General features: G+C 34.7%; 1 protein-coding gene across 2 annotated transcripts in view; it reads left to right on the top strand.

Annotated features, from left to right (window-relative positions):
- The window catches only part of POLH (Y-family DNA polymerase H), a 214,139-nt gene that overhangs the window by 16,278 nt on the left and 175,333 nt on the right, over positions 1 to 22,528 (top strand). For both annotated transcript variants that reach the window (XM_089797432.1, XM_089797431.1), the window contains 4 exons: positions 17,083 to 17,203; positions 17,293 to 17,404; positions 17,510 to 17,677; positions 18,010 to 18,174. In XM_089797432.1, coding sequence (XP_089653558.1) covers positions 17,083 to 17,203; positions 17,293 to 17,404; positions 17,510 to 17,677; positions 18,010 to 18,174 — 566 coding nt within the window. The remainder of the gene's footprint in view (positions 1 to 17,082; positions 17,204 to 17,292; positions 17,405 to 17,509; positions 17,678 to 18,009; positions 18,175 to 22,528) is intronic.

The raw sequence follows: 22,528 nt of genomic DNA, 5'->3' as shown, positions 1-22,528 counted from the left end.
AGGGTTCACGCAAAGTAAGTACATTGGGATAGTGGGTAATCCTGACACGAATGTGGCCTTGGAATCAGAGGCTGGTTTTCTACAATTTATGGTGACAAATTCTTCAAGAAATTTCTTCTATTCTCTGATCTCTTGGTAGCCTCCTCCATGGCCTCTCGGTAAGATCATATTTATAAGCAACCTTATGGTTATGTTGGTTTTAGGAGTTGCACAATTGTGCAACTATAAGGTTTGATTTAATAAATGATTCTATTTATTAAATTAAACTAATTTAATTAGGTTTTATATTTTATTTTATTTTAAAATATTTCAATAAGACTCTACTACTTATCATCAAGTTCTAAGGGCCTAGGTTTCAGGGAAGACAAGTAACCTAGTGGCCAAGTACATCCCCTACCATCTAAAAGGTCAAGGGTTCAAACCTCTAGGCTAGACTTATTTAAATTATATATTTATTTATTTATCTTATCACATCTATTTAAATCCTAACCCACTTGCTCAATACACCAAGGAGTGCAAGTAGCCCATTGGTAACTTATTAGCTTAATTACCAAAAGGTATGAGGTTCGAGTCCCTAGAAGGTAGGTTAAATATGCCATTTAATTTTATCTTTTTAATTACTTTTATTTTCTATTTTATGTTATTTTAATACCACTTAACACACTCATTTTACGCAAGAACATAATAATGCAACTAATTAACTATCATAGTCACAATGATTTGCATATTTATTTGGCCATATATGTGTTTAATCATATATACTCAAATAAATATACCTAAAATACCAAAGCAGGAAATCATGCATTTTCAATCATTAAAAATCATAACTAAAAGACACATGTAACTCAATACAACATCAACTTGTCAAATCATTAAATCAAAGTTAAACCCAAATCCTTGACTTCCTAATAGAGTCCTAGTTACAGGAATGCCTATATGGATCATGATGTCATCTCAGATCAACAACTTGTTCGAGGATTTTAAGGCATGCTTAGACATGTGTAGCCAAGTGGAGTTGATGCCTGGTATCTGCGCATCACCAACTTCTTGGGATAAGGTGATTGAGCCTTACCACGATTTATTGTTTTATTTGTGCTTTCTTGGAAAGTTGCTAAATGAAGCAGGGTTTTTCACAAGAAAAGACTTGGAGTAGAAAAAAAGAAAGCTTCTGTTTTTTGGTGATTTATTCTCTTATGCTTTGTTTTAATGTAAGGGTTGTGCATAAGGAAGTTTCTAAAATAATTTGTAGATGCGTTGAATGTAGACACTTTAGAAACTATTTCCTCTTGTATGAAAACTCTATAAGTACAGAGCATTGTTGTAGAGAGTTAAGAGAGAGACGAGAAGTTATTTGCACAGGGTTATGCAACCAAATTTTCCCTAGAATGGAGCAAGATGTAAATCTCCATGTGAAGGCTGAAAATGTATTGTAACTTGTTGCTGAATAATACATTAGCTTGATGGTTTGGAGGGTGGGGTTTTTACTTGGAAAGGTTATCCCCACATATATCTGTGTTCTCTATTATGTCTCATTCTTCTAGTTTTATGATTGTAAAATAATAATCTGTATGTTGTAATGCTGCTGGAATTTATTTAGATCAGTAAATTTCAATCACTTTCTTTTAAGGTTTTAATTGTGGGAAATCAATTATGTTTGTTTCCGCTTTTATGACATAGTAGTATGCACTTGTATTTGCTTATTAGAAGCTATTCAAGGAACTACTATATACATGATGTGCATACTGATCTCAGATGACTTTCTTGGGTGCCGTTATTTTCCATTCACAACTGAAAACATACTATATATATATATATATATATATATATATATATATATATATATATATATATATATATATATATATATATATATATATATATATATATATATATATATATATATAAATACAAATTGTGACAAGCAAGGAAGGAGTGCGACATCGTGTAGATCTTTTGCAGGAGTGACTACAACTGCTTCCTCTCATCCGTCAAACACACCAAGCAGAGATACATATACAACACATGGTGGGTTAGTAGGGTTAGCTAAAACCAAAATCATAGTCATAAATCAAAAGAATACCATATCCATAGAAATAACATCTATGTAAACAATGTATCCAAACAGTGTACTGAAAGCATAGTGTAAAACATGATTTAAAGTATGATACTAGAGCAAGATCAAAACATCCAATGTAGATTCTGATCACATAATAGTGTCACAAGGGTGGCATCACAAGATCAGAATATGCCTAAATTATCAACATGTTATTCCATAAGAATGTGAGAGTATTATATATGTGGCAAATATATATTTCATCAATAATCAAATCACATGACTCCATGTTTTGCAACAGGTAGTATCATTAAGACTGATCTAGAAGGTTATCATGTAGACAGAGGATTATTATAAATCATAGGAGATGCTTTGCACTAAGTAATATTGAAGGTCCCAATCAGTAAACATATTGTCTAACACAATCTTGCAGGATCACATTCTCTTTGTCCTATATATATCATTGTCTAGATAAATATAAGAAATAACAATTAGGATCAAACAATCAGACAAAAACCTAACTTCAAATAATCTTAGTGTACTAATTACCACTCATAGTACCTCAAATCATAAGTCAGCGTTAGAGGGACATTACACTCAAGATCCTAGGTGATGAGAAAATTGTATTCATTGAAGACTTCGAATGGTAGGGTAACATCATCAAAGAGTAGAAAAACAACCTTATAGCTAGGGTAGTCAGGAATGTTGAAGATAGGAGACTCAAAAGATGATCCCCGTAGAAAAGTTGAACATGCTTGAGACAATGATGCAATCATTATGTTCCTATCTTGTGGAAATTAAAGAAATGATGCAAATTTTTTGAAGAACTATAGAAGAAGCAAGACACAAATAAGTATTAGAGCATTAGAGAATGCTTGACAAGGGGAGTAATATATTCCTTACACATATGATGTGAGTATTTTGGTACTATGATCCATTCATGTGTTGGTTTTCCGGGATCACTGCAAATGTACTAAGCATTGTCATTATATTTGGTATATGTTTTCCAAATAGCAACGATCTCTTATTTATATTGAGAATAAACCATGAAGAGACATGTCTATTCGTTAATCAAATAATTCATATAATAATAATTTTAATCATTTATATATATATTATATTAATTTCTCACATATACTTATATCTCAATTATATCTCATATAATTATATATAGGTTTATCCGATAGAAGCTATTAAACATCAACACTCCCTCTTAGCTAGGGAGGATAAACACAAGACATATTACACAATTAGTAATAATAGGAATGAGAAATTTTAAGGATATCTTTGATCAAAAGATATCCATCATTTTGATATCACATTTGATATCAGGAGTATTGGTCTTCCAGAATATCAACACATGATATTCACCAATACTCAAATAAGGTTTGATATTACATTTGATAACATGATTATTGGTCTCCTAGAATATCAACACATGATATTCACCAAGTACTCAAATAAGTTTTGATGTCACATCGGATATCATGAGTATTGGTCTCCAAGAATATCAACATTCAATATTCACCAAGTACTAAAATAGTATTGATATCACATCTGATATCAAGAGTATTGGTCTCCTAGAGTACATGATATTCACCTATTACTAAAAAATGTTTGATATCACATCTGATATCATGAGTATTGGCCTTCCAGAATGTTGAGATGCAAGATATTCACCAAGTACTATGAGTAATGGCCTTCCAGAACATCAAGTTGCATGATATTCACCAAGTACTTTGTGTAATGGCCTTTTAAAACATCAATTTACATAACATTCATCATGTTCTCTAAAAAATGTTTATAAGGTATGTGCACACACATCCTCATAATGCTTACCATATAAACATCCACCATGCAAATTATAATCTATCATGGTCTGCATAGACATTTTAAAATATCAATCATAATAGAAAATTAAGTTATTGTAAGATCGTCACCTTTCAATAAGTTCTACAAATACAAGTGACATCATTTGGAAGTTGTGACTTCCTCATGATGTACACAGGGTGTAGGCCCATTAAAATCACATAATCATGAGGTATATTCATGAATCACAGTCCTCTTGATTGTTACAATTTATTGATCACCGAAGAATCATCTCAATGTGGTTTATTCCCTCTGAATCAATATGACCGAGATAAGTGAATGTTGGCTGAATCATTTGATAACCAATCTCATTTTTATTCTCATAGATAACAAGAAATATGCTAATAATATTATTTCATATTAATATTGTATATGCCAATAATATTTCATGTAAGAAATATTCCACAAAAATAATAGATGAAGAAAATATTTAACTTACCTCATTACCTTTAATAGTGTTTATCACATTTCACAGATATGATTCCCTCATAAATACTTCTCCTTAATAGCCTCTAAGTTTCCTCTATTTTATTAAATCCCCCTTGGGTGGATTTCCTTTACGATGTGGGAGGTGGCATTTATTATATCTCATATCTTTACTATGCCTTCGACCTTCTAATTGTTCGAGAGTGTATATACTTTAGTTTTTATCCAAGTTGTAGTGTTCTACTTGATATGGTGGGGTTGTCAAGTAGGTGTTTTCTGATGTCATGCACGGCTAGTATAAATATGATACCCTTTTCTCCTTCATTGCTCTTCGGTCTATTTGTTCGTTTGCTATTCCAAGGCGGCAAGGGTGAATTCCACACAAAATTGAAGTTTCCTATTGGCTTCTTTCCATATCATATATGCATTTCACAAACATCCTTAAACCTAGTTTGGTTCCTATAGACATTAGATGGATTAAGAAAATAATGACATTCAATGCTTGAGCATAGGCACCGCCTCAAGATAAACACAATTTGTTTAGCTGATCCAAGTCATGCTAACATTAGAACCTTTGCGATATTCTTTGACATCAGACCCCTCTAACATTGGTAACATACACCAAACATTTGGCAATTCCACTAACATCCGTGGCAGCATTTAACATTACATGTTATCATTTATTCGTCGACGATCTCCAATTTCTTTACCACCCACAAATCTTCTATATTGCAACTTGTCGATATAGTGCAGAGACATTAGCTCCCTTAGCCACTACGCATCATCCTGCTAAGTTGGGAGTGGTAACGAGCAACATTCCCTCTGATCAAACTTTTGAGATTGCTGGAACATTAATCAAGACCCTTGTAGCATCCATGTCATCCTTGTCAGCGATAAGGACCCTAAGTACACCGAGTTTGCATAATTCTTGGATTTACATGGTAGTTCTCTATGTAATCTGTGGTAGATATATTTGACTGAGTTATCCACACGTACCCCTTGGTAGACGTGACAAACTTGTCAATATAATTATGTGTCAGGTACATACTTTATATCCTGCCTCGGGCTTGTTGCCGATGTTGAACAATAAGGATCCACTTCTCAGTCGTATTTGATGTTTCCAGAGCCTGATGATATGGTTTCCTGTTATGCATACCAACTGGAGGATCGAGCTTTGTATGACTTTGCTGATCTCTCAGATTGTAGATCATAGACCTACACACTTCTTCTGCTAGACATGCCAACTGTCAGTTTCATTATTCCATTCCCTCATTTTTTATTACTTCTCTTACATTTGTTCTTAGATTGTAGATCATAGACCTACACACTTCTTCTACTAGACATGCCAACTATCAGTGTCACTATTCCATTCCCTCATTTTTTATTACTTATCTTACATTTGTAGCTTGGCTCTGATACCATGTTGGGTTTTCGGGATCATTGCAAATGTACTAAACATTGCCATTATATTTGCTGTGTTTTCCAAATAACAACGATCTCTTATTTATATTGAGAATAAACTATGAAGAGACACATCCCTTCATGGGACATGTCTATTCGTTAATCATATAATTCATATAATAATAAATTTCATCATTTATATATAACTTTAGTCACCACAACACCACAATAAGATGGTTGACTATTGTACAAACTTGCAAAGGGTTGGACATCTCCCTCTGTCACGTAATCTCCCTCTGAAGTTGAATAGTCTCTCTCTCTCTCTCTCACACTATGATCATCCCCTTTCAATAAGGTGCCACTAGTTTAGTATCAAGACTACAAACAACGTTGCTGGATCTCTCACCATCCCATTGCATCCTGCAACCATGCGAGATACTAATAACTCATAACTATTAATGCTAAAGGCAATCAATATTCAGGAGATAATCATAAATACTTATATCTTTGAGATCTAATCTCGACATGTACACAGATTTACATACATAACAGATTTTGTATTGTGCCTCTACAATCAATGCAATGCTCATAGCATCAAAAATAAGATTAGAACAATAATACTTAGTTACGATCATCTAATCATCCTCACAATCCACCTTTTGTTGGCTTATTCACAACATTACTATGTAGCTTATGAAGGAAGAACACATGCCTCCATTGTTATGGTTAATCTCTGTAACATCAAGACATGATTAGAAATACATTGAGCAACTTCTGTGTGCTGTTACTTCTAACCTTTTCCAAACACTTGCACAAATCTTGACCAAGGTTACTTTTCTTTCAACATTTAGACATTAATCAATCATAATCTGATAAGAGTTTTTCAGCCACTATAATATCCCTTAATGAATTTAAGGGGAGGGCAGAATTAGAAAAAGTACTGAAATTTCAAGGGAAACATCCAAAAGACGGACCTTTTATTAAGCTTCTAAAAATAATAACTCTATCACTATATCAGACTTTTATGAATGCAAACAATGTATTTGCTTACTTTTTAACTATAATCAATATACTATATAACATAGATTCATTATCAATATTCAAAATAGATTTTTTTTTTCACATATAGTGATTCACCAATGTTTTCAAATCGGCTCTATAATATGTCCTTTTCGAAACCATGAGTCCAAGAGATAGCCATACAATCCACCTTCAATAAACTGTTGACCAATTCATCAGGGTCCATACTTGACAATCGGTGGGAATGAAAATGCAAGAAGAATTGTTTTTATAGAAGGAACTGTAATACACTTGAGTCGACGTGGAAACTTGAGAGTGATTTGAAGTGCCAACAAACGCGAACGACAATGCAGGAGGCTTTGCTTTTCGTCATATACGTCGGAGCCCTTATATTCTAGCACATTGATTAGAACCTTGATGTAGAAATCTAGCACCAGAAGGTATTCCTTCCGCTAAAGTATAGTGAATCTATCGGTAACTTCAACATTCCTAGAAGTGCAAGTCACAATAAGGATTTTAATGAGTTAGATAAATCAAAAGAAAATCCATTTACAATCGGGCTAATAGAAATATTCTCAGTTTCTTGATCCTATGAATCGACAGATGGTTCTGTAGCCGATCGTGCTGTATCTGCCCCAACATACAGAGTGTATGATCATGCAGCTTTTCCTCAATCTCCAGAAACAGGCTCTTGCAATACAAAACCTTTGGTCGCTTTGATTGCTTCTCCAAGAGGTGCTAAAAATAAATGTCGTAAACATATTTGAGCTGAAAATCCTTCTCGATATAAAGCATAATGTGATCATGACATTTCCACATGTGGTAATTAGACTCCCAATTTTGGGTGCATCCGATGCAGACATGGTTTTTACTTGTCTTGATGCATTGGGCAGAATTTGGCTTTTGCTGCTCAAAATTATGAGGATGATCTTCTATTTGAGTTTGGCTGTCCCCTTAGTCAGCACGGACTTCCCATCATCTTTAATGACTTTCTTGTTGGCATTGATAATAAGGGCATATGGTTCCAGCTATAAACTCTCCATCTTCTTGAATAGATAGATGCATGAATTAAATGAACAAAAGAAAAGAATCTCCTTTACTGTTGTTATTTAACCTGGCTCTAATACCATGTTAAAGTTTTGACCCAAAAATATAGATAAACAACAATAATAGAGCATAAACAATTTACAAGAGACTCAAAGCATTTATCCTAGGAAAACCCTCCAACTAGAGGGAAAATCCCAGCCACATCAGCAAAATATATCTTTTATTGATAAAGAAATGTTCAATTACAAGGCTTTCACTTTATTGATTTATAATATACCAAGCAATAACATAAATAGATTGCATAAGACTCTTCATCTTTCACATGAAGGTCTCTTTGAGTCCCAAAAATAAGACCCTTCATATTTCCACACATTAACACTTCACATTTCTATACACATGCCTCTTTGCACGACGTATGTCACATGTCTTTTTATATAATATTAACTTAAACATTCTCACAAAAGTCTCTTTCAGCTGAAGGTGACCATAACGGTCATAACAAACATATTTCCACTTTAGAACAGTAGAGATAAAGATCTTTGTTGCAGCTACAAAGTTCAACACTCATGAAGGGAAATTAACTAAGTAGAAGAATGGGCTGGAAAATAGGATCTTGAAGTGTCATTATACCTTACACAAGGCATTCTAAGTTCCAATTCTCCTTTCCTGAAGGTGAATTTCAAGTGTCATCGTGTAGTTCTCCAAGATCCCAAAGCCTCTTTTTCCCTGTAAATTCAAAATTCACCTAAAATACAATTAGGGAACAAATGAGAGTCTCATATGCTTAGTATGAAGTTGCAAACTTGTTTAAACAATGAAATTTAGCTGAAGTTTGAGTGCATTTGTGCAATGCAAGGTGCTCTTCCAAATCCTGATTTCCTTGTGAATCTTCATAAAAAGTGATATTAAGTGCAAGTCCAATTGGGTGCAAAGTGGCTTTAATAAAAAGTGTCTTAGGTATATGAAAAAGGTAGTTTGAAGACGATTGAAGGAGGCAGTTGGTATTTGTAGGTGATTTCTAAAACCCTTTTAAAGTTGCAATTGTGTATAAAAGGAAATCAATTTGAATAATAGATAATTCTTATGCCTTCATTGGAATGTGATAATTATAAATATTGTTATTATCTCCATTTATTTACAGGTTCCCAATTTTATCAATGGAAGTAAAATTATCAATTAGATGTGATATTATTAGAAGTTTGTTTTGCTCTTGTGATGTATTATAATGTCTCCTTTTTTTGGGACATTTGAAAAATCAACTGCCCAACCCTATTTATATTGATATTGACTATTGAGGGCTTAATACAAGTTTAATATTAAAGTCAATTTAATAATTCAAAATAGGAGTCAGTAAGAGACAAACTGGCAAAAGGACAAGGATAGTATTGGAAAATGAAGAGTTAGGTAGAGGGATATGAAAAGTCCCCAGGTTGTGTCTAAAAAGGGGAGAAGGAGCTCATTTCAGGATGGCTTGGATACTTGCTAGGATTTGATTTGGACGTTGAGCTCTATTGGAGAGTCAATAGGAAGCTTCAACTTTTTGCCTGCTTGGAGGGTGAAAACCCACAAGTCCGAAGACGGTGGACAAAAACCCATTGTAGTGGAAGATAGTGGACGAAACCCATTGTAGTGGAGGCGTCATTTCAGGTGTCCCACTTGCGCTTAATTTCATCTCTTGTTCAACATCTCCAATCTGGTTGTAATTCTGCTTTTAAGATTGGATTTTGGTGATAATAATAGTTATTGTATTGCTGATGTATAATGCAATAACAAACCTGAGATTATTGGAATCTGTTATATTGGATGAATTGTTGGTTATTTGTTAAAATCTAGATAAAATTAGTTGCGAGTATTCGCTGTTCATTATTTTGTGATTTTCATTGTGAGTTTGAAGACGATACCTAGCGAAGGTATTATAATGGTGTCAGAGCCGTTTTTCCTGCCAGCCTGTGAGATTTCTTGAATGACAAAATTATTTGTAGTTCTTAAAAAATTGGTAAATAGATCACAGAGTTCTATCTAATATGGAGAAACAAGGAATATATTATTCTAGATGGCTAAATATTTGAAGCGCATTATTATTCACGGCAGGGGTAATTTTGCGTTGAATTATTTATTTTATGTTATGGACTCATTGTTACTTTAATGTGTCATGGCTATTGATTGGAAATGATTGTTTATTTTCGGCCTTCAGAAACAAAGGTGTTGTGCAACGAACTTTAAATTTGCGTATGCTTATTGAAACAATAGTTTCTTTTAAAGGTTGCGGGCTAGAGATTATTAAGGAAGAGATTAAAGATTACAAGGCTTCAAGCTTCTAACGTCTAGGCAACTAAATTCCACAAACAAAAGCTCTTTTTTGTGAGGGGAATTTCCCTCAATAATGATTTCTGAGAAGTTAAATTGATCTTGAAATGTTGTCGTTTCACCTCTGATTGGTTCTTGCTTGGGAGTTGACATTTTCTTGAACTCTTCTTATTGTTGTGTGCCCAACATCCCATCCAGAGTAAGTAAAGATTGGAAAAATTGTCGTGAATCACTCTTGGTTTGCAATTTGCTAAGGTGGGGAAAATTGAATATTCCAAGTCCGTCATTTTTGTAGTGCTTCTCGTGGCATATTGGTGTGTCTGTATAGACAAGCAAGCAAGCTTCTTAGCCTATGATATGCTATCTTAAGAGATTGAATTTTTTTTGGTCATATTCTAGCGACTAATTGTTTGTTAGACATCGTGGATATTATAGTAAGAAGAAATTGAACCCAAAATCGTTGGGTGTAACATATCAGGAAACGAAAAGAAGACTAAAAGTCTGTAACAGGAAGCATGAACATAGATTGCAATAAATCATTTACTGGTGTATGAGTTAGAGTTACGGTGATCGGGCCTCCCTGATTTTTGGCATCAATAACTCAGGCAATGCAAACAAACATCAGAACATCTTTACCTAAGAGCTTCTAACATCACAAACAACACACCACATTAGTTGTCAGTTACAAGTGTAGTGACTGAGAAGGAGAAACGATGATTGTTTGGGGAGAACAAACCGGAAAGGTGAGAGAACTGGACTTGGTTTGATTTGCACATGCTCCATAAGCAGAGAGAGTCGAACATGGCAAACCCAGTGATTGGTTCCTTAAATGCTTAAATCTGCTAGGTGTAACTGTAACGATTTTTTTTGCTCAAGATTGTGGACGTAAAAAATAAGTCTCAAACCACATCATTGGAGGAGTTGCACAGTTCGAGAATTTATTGTGTCTGAAAATGATTTGACATTGCTGTTGATAGAGTATAGTGGTAGATGTCTGAGGTAGATGTATCATTATTGGGTTCAGGGAAGTAGAATAGGAAGATTTGAATATATCCCCGTCGAGCCTCTTGCCGTAACCAAGAAGCAGTTTCTGTATAAAATGTGAACAGTCATTGCCATCACAAATTAAAGATTCCAATCAAATACTCAAATGGAAACGCCTGTAGAGGGAGACCAATCTTAGCTGGAGTTATTGAGTACGAACAAATATATCTGAAGGTGTGTGTTACTTGTTTTGAGTCAATTATCGTGTTATTAATATGGTGCTCTGACTTTGCCAAACCAATCAGTGGTTCTTGTAATTCGCCTGGAGAAGTATTTTCGTCAGCTGTATGATTGAGATGATTAATGTTTTCTTAGACATTTGCCATGGGAGGACTCTAGTATTATAACATTCTCCATTGAATAAACAAATCAGGGAATTCGTTGCTTGCATAAATATCAAGAGTTGCTGGAAATAATATATTAGGATTTGCATGTATAATAACTACTGGTATCTAGATTTCTGGTGAAAATAAAGCATTATCTAAAAGGGGTAACTGTTGTTGGTATCGATGTGGAATGGAATTGTTTTTTAGTGTTGGTGCAGGATTGTTGTAAACGACATCCTCCCTAATACAATTTCTGAGAGATACCATAGATTTCAAGAGGAATTTGTGTGTAATTTTAATGAGTGTAGTTGATAGTGGACTGCATATCGGCTTGGAAATTTGATCAAACTGGTTGCAATGGTACACTAAATTGAATTATAAACAACACTGCAAACTTGAGTAGCAAATACCAGTTGTATTTTTGAGCCATTGAGGGGGAGGTCTGAACTACAAACTTTTAGTCACAGGGAACCGACTGGGTGAATAAGTCGTAAAAACAAAGCATCCACCATTTCCAGTATTAGTAGACTATAATGATACAACAGCAATAGGTCTTCAAAGTATTTAAATCTGCAAACAAGTGATTTAAGCAGCCCACTACAGAAGTTGCAGATACACTCATGGTAAGTCTAAAAAATCAAGTGTTTTCTTCAGAATTTAATGACACCTTTAATGGTGAACCACTGAGAGACCCACATAAAAAGAAATTGGGAAATTGGTTACATGTGACTGGTTTACAATTTAACTCCATGGATTCATTAGAAGCCATTGAACTTGGAGATGATAGAAACATTTTTGAGCAAAGTAGAACAGGCAGATTGTAGGCTCCTGAATTGGGCTTTACACCCTTCATTGGTAACCTTGGTTGAGTCCAGGTTTATTGAGCATCCAAACAAATAGGTCAGTCTTGCAGTTGCCTTATGTCTCTGTGAAAAACTTAGAGGGATTACATGATGACAAAGACCTTTCTTTTGCCAAAAGCGTTAAGATTCTAGATATTATGGCAGACAAGAGAATCATTTACATTATGATTGATCTTGAATGCAACAATTTAATTATTCAGCTACTATTTTGCTTCTTGTTTGGAATTGGGAAGCACCATTCAGGAAAAGTAAAGGCTTGCATGAACACCATTATATCCTCAATTTTTGATGTAGATGTTAGAATCTGCAAGATGTTGCAGTCAACCTTGTTAGCTTTTTGGAGGGAACATAAATATTGCAAAGGATTGTTCAAGTTGATGCTCTCATTTGTAGCCTTCGAGCTTGGAGAGGAAGTAATTAAGCATAGAATCAACAAATTTCAAGATTGAGCTGATCTCCATGGGTTTACCAGTTAAAGGAACTCCTATGAGGCTTTGTGGGAGTTGTAGCAATAAGGAGGAAGGTAAAGTCATTCAGACCAGCGATGGGAAGAATATAGATAAGGAACATAGAGGTTTCAACGTTGGTGATTTGGAGGTTATTCTTGGCAAACAATTTGATGAGGTTGGTCCTACTCAAAGTAATAGCACATTGGAATCTTTGTACGATGAGCCTTTGCATGAGAATGATAACATAGCAACAGATTTGCCTTTGCATGCAAATCAAAGGACCAAGGAAATTGAGGCCTATGATTATATTATTGAGAGGTGTGATGAACCATGTGTTTTTTAGACACATGATATTAACTTAGAGGAACAGTCCAAGATGACACTACAAGACGATGAGTTGTGTCAATATGACAATAATGAGATGCATGCCTTAAAATGCCAGCTGAAGGTTTATGAAGACATGGTTGTGGCATCCTCGGTATGTTATGACAGCATTCACAGGACAATGGAGGATCTCCATAGGAAGGCTCAAAGGGAGTGGAAGGAGATTTACTTGTTGCTGATTTGCAGGTAGTCAAAACCGCCTTTGAATCTATGAAATCAGATTATTTATGTTTCCTTTCCGACAGGGATTATATTCTTAAGGTTGGTGGAATATATGTTGATCAATTGAGTAAAGGAAAGAATAAGATTGTGGAGCTCAGTAGGGAGCTTAAGGATGCTCAAGTGGCATTGGATGATACACAGGGTTGCTCTTCATGAAGCAAAAAATCAGATTAGGGTCACAAATCAGACTAGGGAACATAAGAGTAAAGAGAGGCAGGTGTTTTTCCAATAAGTAATTAATAAACTTGATAGCATTCAGCAGGCTTATGACTTGGATAGTTTTCCCAAGACACCAAGTACGGAAATTTCAAATCATATTCAGCTGGTAGACAACCCTTTGTTTGAAGTAGATGCTAACTGGACTTCCAATAATCCACTTTTTGAGATAAATGAGGGAGCTCTTCTTGATTGTCATGAAAAGGATGATCTTGACTTCAGAATTTTGGATCTAGTTACAGTTCCTAGTGGTGAATCCTGGTCACAGGATTGTTGTGGTGAATTGACTATTGTTGCTCTTCCTTCAATTAGCCCATACATGATTCCAGATTCCGACTTATATATGAGTTGGATGGATTTCATACTTTAGCTGTTGAACAATTCTTGGTGGAGGATTGATGAGAGTTATGTTTTGATCATAGGGAATGGTTTTTCAGCCTCATTCTTACTCATGACACCTATGTACTTAGGGGTTCTCGAGATTGATGACGATAGTATTTTACTTTATGCGCCCATGGTGTTGATTTCAGCTATTGAGCAGCTTGTTTCTTACATCAACAATTTAGGTTGGGTTGTCACAATCTATTGTGATATACATAGCTCCTTGATACATTTCTATCTCATCATATCTGATGGTCATGACAACATGGTTTGGATCCTGGTATTAGCACGCTTGATGTATTGTTGTTATAGAAAGTTGGTGAATGTCTTTGCCGTTCTAAGTCCTTTGTTCATACCAAAGTAGGGCAGAGGATTGTCAGAGCACTTTTCATGAGGTTGATATGGGACCCAGGCATCGTGATCATATGCATGTGGTTGTTTGAGGGCAAACAATCTTGAGGAGGGAGGATTTTAATGTCCCCTTTTTCTAGGACATTTGAAAAATCAACTGCCCAACCCTATTTATATTGATACTAACTATTGAGGGCTTAATAGAAGTTATTAAAGTCAATTTAATAATTCAAAAAGGGAGTCAATAAGAGACGAATTGGCAAAAGGACAAGGATAGTATTAGGTGTATTAAAGTCAATTTAATAATTCAAAAAGGGAGTCAATAAGAGACGAACTGGCAAAAGGACAAGGATAGTATTGGAAGACGGTGGACGAAAACCTATTTCAGTGGAGGCGTCATTTCAGGTGTCTCACTTGTGCTTCATTGCATCTCTTGTTTAGCATCTCTAACCTGACTGTGATTCTGTTTTTAATATTGGATTTTTGGTGATAATAATAGTTATTGTATTGCTGATGTATAATGTAATAAGAAACCTGCGATTATAGGAATCTGTTATATTGGATGAATTGCTTGTTATTTGTTGAATATTAGACAATCATAAAATCAGTTGCAAGGATTTGCTGTTCATCATCCTGTGATTTTCATTTGTGGGTTTGAAGATGATACCCAGCCGGGGTATTAGATGTATGTATTGCATGTCAAGATTATTCTGTCGTTAAGTATATTGTTTACTTTATTCTTGTTGAATTTCATCAGGAGAAGTAAAATTATCAATTTGATGTGATATTATAAGAAATCTGTTTTTCTCTAGTGATGTATGTATTGTGTTTGGAGATTTTTCTGTCATGAATTATATTATTACTTTTATTCCTGTTGAATATTATCAACAGAGGTAAAATTATGAATTAGATGTGATATTATTAGAAGACCTTTTTTGCCCTAGTGATTTATGTATTGTGTGTTAAGATTATTTTGTCATGAAGTATATTGTTTACTTTATTCCTATTGAAGTCAATAGTCTGCTGTTTTGCTCTAGTGATGTATGTATTGCATTTGAAGATTATTTTGTCATGACGTAAATTGTTTACTTTATTCCTGTTGAAATTATTAGTCTTCTGTCTATTTATATGTGAATAATGCTCATGAATCCAATATTGGTTGCATATGAGCTTTCTGAGCTTTGCTGGGTAACAAGTTAGAATGGTTTCAGATTTTAATTAGTGTCTTTTGAGCCATTTGTATGCCTCTAGTGTTGGTATTCAATCATTTTGGTTCCATATGAATCTTGTGACTTTGAGTCCTTCATGTTCTGTGTGTTTTCAGTTTCACCATGCAAATTTCACACTCCCATTTTACAGTCTGCACATTTTTTATTGGAGGAAGACTTATGCAAATTTACCATTTTAGCTTTGGCTGCTTGCAGAAAATTTGAGTCACAATCCTTTTTTTGGGTTACCTCTTTTACTCTTTGCAGCCTTATCCACCAATTTTTCCTTTTTCTTATTTTTTTGTTAAAGTGAATAAAAATCTGTAAATGGCAAATCATATAAGTGATCTGCCCGACTCAAATGTGGAGGGAAGTTGTCAGATTTATTGGTTTCCCGTACCTCTTATCCACGTCTTTATTTTCAATTAGGCAGGAATTGAATCATCATTGTGGGTTTTGGTGGCAAATTCAAGTGCCAGTTATAAAGCTCAAGAACTTTAATCTGACAAAAAGGCCCAGGAAACTTATAATGGCAAAAATCTATATGTTAAGTTTTGCTTGAGAATTTAGCTCTACTTTAAGAATGTATGTGCGCAGAAAAATCATTGCATCATTTCAGACAATAAAAGGCTATAGCTGCACTCCTCTTTCAAAGTCACCACGGTTGGCTGCAAAAAACTGCACGAACACAACTCGTGATTGAGTAGAATCAGCATTTCTATTGTTATGTCATAAGTGTTTGGAGTAAGTGGCAAAGTTGTAATTCAGTTACCCAATGTTTACCCTAGTTACATACTTTTCTGTTATAATTAAATATACTCTTTGCGTCTGACCTGTTTTTGGTCATTTATGGACATCAGTATAATATCCTTTTTTCTACAAGTCATTGGAAATCACAACCATGAGGTTTTTGAGTATCCCTCCAACAAAATCAAGAGAGGCTTTAAGCATTGAGAGATCACATCTATCTATATTTTATTGCTTCAGTTGAATTTTGCAATGTATTACAAGAAGTTGGTGTAGAACTCCATTTGATTAATTTTAAGGCAATTAGAGATATACTGTAAGCACCAGAAGTTAACATTCTGATTCTTGTTTTGATTTATCGTGTTATCCAATAGATAACTTTAGCCATAATTGCTCTTTTTTTTGATCTTTTGTGTTTAGATATGAATTATATTACTATACAGCAATTTTCATCTTTGAAGAGTAGCAGACTAAGGATTATCCTGAATTTGGTGAATAATATATGTCAGTTTTATTTATTTATGGAAATATAATTATTTCTAACCAAAAGATTCATTTATTTATTTTAGTGAGGATAATGGAATGCATTATGCACTCCTATATTTTTTTTCAATAATGCATGTCCTGAGAAATATCGCTATTCTTTAGTGGTTATTCTTTGCCTTCTAATTGAGTATGTGATTTCTATATTTACCTAATTTTGCATCATAACATGTCCACTAAACATGCAAGTTAGTAACAAATGAGTGGGGACTCTTTTCCTTGCAGTAGAGCAGCGAAAGAAGCCAGAATTACGTGGAAAACCTACAGCAGTTGTACAGTATAATTCTTGGAAGGGAGGAGGTCTGATTGCTGTGGGTTATGAGGCTCGTGCCTTTGGTGTTAAACGGTAAGTGTGAATATGCTTCAGTCTATCTCGTGTGAAGAATGATTGAAGACCCATGAGAAATGAAAGAAGCCTTTGCTTTTTCTTCACAGTTCAATGCGGGGAGATGAAGCCAAAAAAGCATGTCCGGATATTGAGCTAGTTCAGGTTCCAGTAGCTCGGGGAAAAGCTGACTTGACTTTGTATCGCGAAGCAGGATCTGAGGTTAGACAACTGGGAGCATGGTGTCATATTGCAGCCATTCAATTTGTGTGGACATTTCCTTTTAGATTCATCACGACACCTTTAGTTACTTGTAGAATTCTGTAGGTAGTTTCTGTGCTGGCGAGAAAGGGAAGATGTGAGCGTGCTTCTATAGATGAGGTATATCTTGACATTACGGATGCAGCTACTGCATTGCTATCAGAACAGACACCTGAATCAGCTGAATTGTTTTCAGATGAGGTTTTCAAAACACACATTCTGGGTCTTTCCAAGGTTAGTGTGTTTCTGATTGTTTAGGCTCATGCTTGTATTCTGTTTTGTTGCTATGCTCTTTTATGGCAAAAGAAAAGCACATTGGATCAATTCTTCTAGGAATTGCTTGATATAGCCAATTCTGTGCAGTTTCAGTGTGATGTGTCTCTTTATGCTTTATTTGTTGCTAACAATAATGAACTGGATGTGAAGCAAGCATTGACTTGAGCCATATGCATATTTCTTTCTCCAGAAAAAATGCTTGATGAATTTAAGACAACTGCTGTATGGTCTTTGGAATACATTGGCTGTAATGCAAATAGCTTCTCACATTGGATGAGTTTTGTCTCTAGGATGCTGAAGATAGAAAAGAAATGGTGAAAAGTTGGTTATGCAGCAATAGCAGAGACCATAGAGATAGGATGTTGGTGTGTGGAGCAATAATTGTTGCAGAGCTTCGGATGCAAGTCTTGTCTGAAACTCAGTTCACTTGCTCAGCAGGCATTGCCCACAACAAGGTACCTCTTTACCTTTACGAGTTTTCATGCATAGCATGAGCTGAAATTTTGTTTCTTGTAACTAGTGAGATTATAATTTTCTTTCTTCAAGGATGTCATAACTGAAGCCTTTAGCAAGCTTCTTGTTTGTATGATCTCATCTTTTTAAGAATCTTGTGTACTGATATCAATGTTCCACTGGAACTTGGCCTCTGCCCTTTTCTGCTGCTCCAGATGCCTTGTACATTTTCAAAACCAATTGATGAGGATAAAAATATTAAAATGTCACCATGAAGAGCTCTACAATATGAGATCTTTCTATTGATGTCCTTGTGACAAGTTTCATTCTCTAGTAGCCAATTTGAGCGTATTGCTTTTTCTATTCCCAGATGTTGCGGACTGTAATGTCCCTTCCTTAGGCAGTCTAGACTACAGTAGAGGTTGGCCTATAATCAGGGGTTCTTGTAGGTCAGCACAATGGTCAGGGGAACCAGCTAGGGGTTGTGGAGCTTAGTAGGTGTAAGATCCCTCCTCGTATGTGCTTATTTAAATACGAATTTCTCTGTTAAATCCTTTATAGGAGTTTTGAATGGATATAGGAGCATGACAAGGCAATGGTATGGGGAAGTGTTGTTGTTCTTGGTATAAGACATGTAGAGGACATCAAGATAAACTATGATTATCTCACGTATAATGATAATGGTGTTGAATATGAATTAATGTTTCATGGTTCAGGTGTCCTAATAGAAATTGAGATCAATTGATATGTTCATGTTTTAATACTCTGTGATTTAAGACTTACAACATTATCTCGATTGTTTAAATATTAATTTGCACTAACGATGATACAAGGTGTTTCACTATATGATGACGATGTTAATTATGGTACCTTGATGATTAGGTTATATGCATTCAGATAATTCAGTATGCCTTATTGATGATGTTATGATGTTTGGGTATATGTATGCATTATGATGATTATTTCAGTATTTTAATTCGAACTAATGAATATGTTGTGATGATTCAATTATGAGATTAGTGATGATCAAATATGTCTGCAGAAATGAGAAAAAAGTTATTTAAATGAAAGTTTAATGTTTTGATCAATATGATTATGCAATTTGGTTTAAACATATGAATGTGATGTTATCGAACTACTAATATTTGAATTGATTGTGCAAGATAATTAACTATGGAATTTATTGGAGAATCGGTAATTGACCCTATGTGCAAACTGTATTACTAAGGTTGAATCTAATAAAGTGATTCGAACCTTGTTGTTAAGTGTTTTATTTGTATCATAATTTGAATGTGTGTATCATTCTGTATTTTGTGAGGTGTTGAATGTTACATAACAATGAATCTTATGGTGTCACTTGACACTCGTAATACGTATGTGTTTCAACATGTTAATTAGGATTGACAATATAACCCGTTATTCGAAGATTGATTTAGTAATCTAAGACTAATTAGTTAGTAACTTAGATTAATTACCCTAATTAGGGTTTAGTGGAAAGGTTACGTTTTGAGGGTTTTAAAAGATCAAATATTTCAAGCCAATTATATAGGTCTTAAAATGATCCTAGAGGCCAAATTTAATGTAATCCAAGTGCTTAAGGGGTATTTGTATGGGTTGGGAACATTTTCCACCCTTCTAGAACTTCCTAATAGCATTTATGACCCCTTAAATATCCCATTTTTCCTTTAGTGCGAAAATTGAACATCTCCATGAGGTTGATCAAACTTACACTTCTCTTAAAAGGTTGTCTTAATGGTAGGAACAAGTGGGAAGACCCTAGAAGGCTTAAGTCAACTCTGGAGTTATTGCCATTTTAAGCGATTTAGTGGCCATTTTGAGAGTTGAAGGCTATTTATCCATTCTCTACATTTAGAGAAAGTCAAGTTTGGAATTGAAGAGGAAGAAGGATTTAGCTCATCTCAAAACTCCATTGCCATAAGCTTTGTGAATGTAAAATTCTTCATGGCCTTGTTCTTCATGCATTGTTCATTGCTTGCTTATGTAAATCTCTTGCATGTGTGTATTTTGTGTTTGTGTTGTAACATGTGAGGGATGGGTTATTGTGGGTTTTCTATTTGTTTTCCTTTCTCATGTTTTTCTTTTTATTTTGTGTGCAAAACTGTTAAGGGTGTGTTGGCATTACTCACCCTCGGATAGGGCAAAAGTGGCCATGTACGGGAGGAGGTCTGTAGTTGGACTCCAGGTCAGTGCAAAGTCTCTTCTCATGATGAAGAGAGAGAGAAAGTAAGGTGTTATGGGCCTTTGCTGTCAATACGAACTGATTTTGTTTTGGGAAATAAGGAGAGAAAGAATGAAAGTTCATTGTGATTTGTTAGCCTTGGAAGAGGCATATGATTTGTGTTCGTGATTGACATTTCAGACCTAGAAAAATCCACCTTCTCCCTAGTCTTGGTCCAATATGGAACTTGTTGTGCAAAATTGGATGGGAACTATATGTTGAGTGTGTCAATGTGATTGTATTTGATTGTTGCCCGGTCGATTTCGGTTCTCCTAAGCTCAGGGTGGGGCCTCGCATCGAGGCCTAGGTTGGGAGGTGGGGGCTCCATGGTTGTCTGTAATAACCCCAACAGGTTTTAACTTCTTCAAACACCAAAAATCTTTATACGTCAGTTGTTTGACATTTCGTCAAACACTTTGCAAGCAAGGGTCCTCTGATTGATATAACTTTTCAGATTGCTACAATGATTCTTGTTTGGATTTGCCTCAAAGAGAATGCTTACAAAAGACTCCAAATTGTCTAAACAATGACCTAACATAAATATGCAACTAATTTTGGCAATAGTGAATGCATATATGAGTTCTAATCATGAAAATGATCACCTACAACCAACTGGTATTTTAACAAACAGTTGGTATGCAAGCTAACTAGCTGATAAAAAATGATATATTAATGCTCAAAGACAACTATTAATGACCAGCAATTGTATCTCCCTTATTGAGAATGAGTATCCAATACAATATTCATACTAAGTTAGCCAAGACTCTTGGCATTTACAAAGATATCAAAATATGATGATTGCTGGTAAAGTAATATGCACCTATAGGTGCCAATGAAAACTAATGCAACACTAAATATCTAACTTCAATACTCCCCTACAGCAGTACGCTAATCACATGCATGATTAAATACAACTAAAGCCATGGATTGCTGATACCATTGTGAGAAATGTAAAAATGAATGATATATCTATCAATGAATGATAGGTCTGATATGAAATGACAGTTACAATAGCACTCTATAGTGAAAGGAAACTATGAAAATACATATCAGATCTGGCATATGAAGTCGCCTTAGAGAATAGATGTATTGTAATACCACTGAACAGAAAATAACCTCCTCAAGTGCCCAAGTCGTGCCTCTTTAGCTGCCGCCCCTGATTGTAGATGGCTGTAATAATTTTCTTTGCTTTTTCGAATTTTCTTTTTCGGATTGCTTTTTTTTTTTTAATGGATTGCTTTTCCGGACCTGCTTTTTCGGCCTGCTTTTTCGGTTCTGCTTTTTCGGCCTGCTTTTTTCGGACTGCTTTTTTCGAACTGCTTTTTCGGCCTGCTTTTTTGAACTGCTTTTTCGGCCTGCTTTTTTGAACTGCTTTTTCGGCCTGCTTTTTGTACTCAAATATTTTTTCTCAATATAGCACAAATAGAAGACTGGAGTATCTTCCTCCCAGCTGCAATAATTCAAGTGATATTTCACACCTTCAAAATCGTGTACCAATTGAGAGTTTTCGTTCTCAATGGCCACAAATATTTTTTCTCAATGTAGCACAAATAGAAGACTGAAGTATCTTCCTCCCAGCTGTAATAATTCAAGTGATATTTCACACCCTCAAAATTGCGTACCAATTGAGAGTTTTCGTTCTCAATGGCCAGTTGTGACTATTGCAGAAACCCTAGGCTCCACAATGCACATCAACAAACATCAACATCAACAACAACAAATCTGGATGATTAGAATGAAGCCCGGGGTGCCTATTTATTCTTTTTCCTCCACTTTCTCCAGAAGCTTCTAGAACATTATTTTGTTTTATCTATTAAGTGACTTTATAAAATATTTTATAATTCAAGTCACTTTATTAAATTAATTAAATATAAATTTATCTTTTAATATCTATTTATTTGATAACTTTATAAATAATTAACTTAATACCACTTATTTATTTAATTAAAATAATTAATTAGTCATCCTCATAAAATATTCATTATTTTGGACGACTTAATTAATTAAATTAATTAAATCAAATTGCCTCCAAAATGGGGACATGACATTGTCCTTGTGTGTGTTTGCATATATCAGATGGATTCAAATGGGGAACAATCTTGGAATGGATTCTTTGT

Source organism: Cupressus sempervirens, chromosome 8 (genome assembly GCF_028749045.1).
Source record: "Cupressus sempervirens isolate cs-2001-9-10 chromosome 8, ASM2874904v1, whole genome shotgun sequence".
Classification (NCBI taxonomy): domain Eukaryota; kingdom Viridiplantae; phylum Streptophyta; class Pinopsida; order Cupressales; family Cupressaceae; genus Cupressus; species Cupressus sempervirens.
Note: the sequence above shows the minus strand (reverse complement) of the source record. Positions and strands in the feature narration are given on the sequence as shown.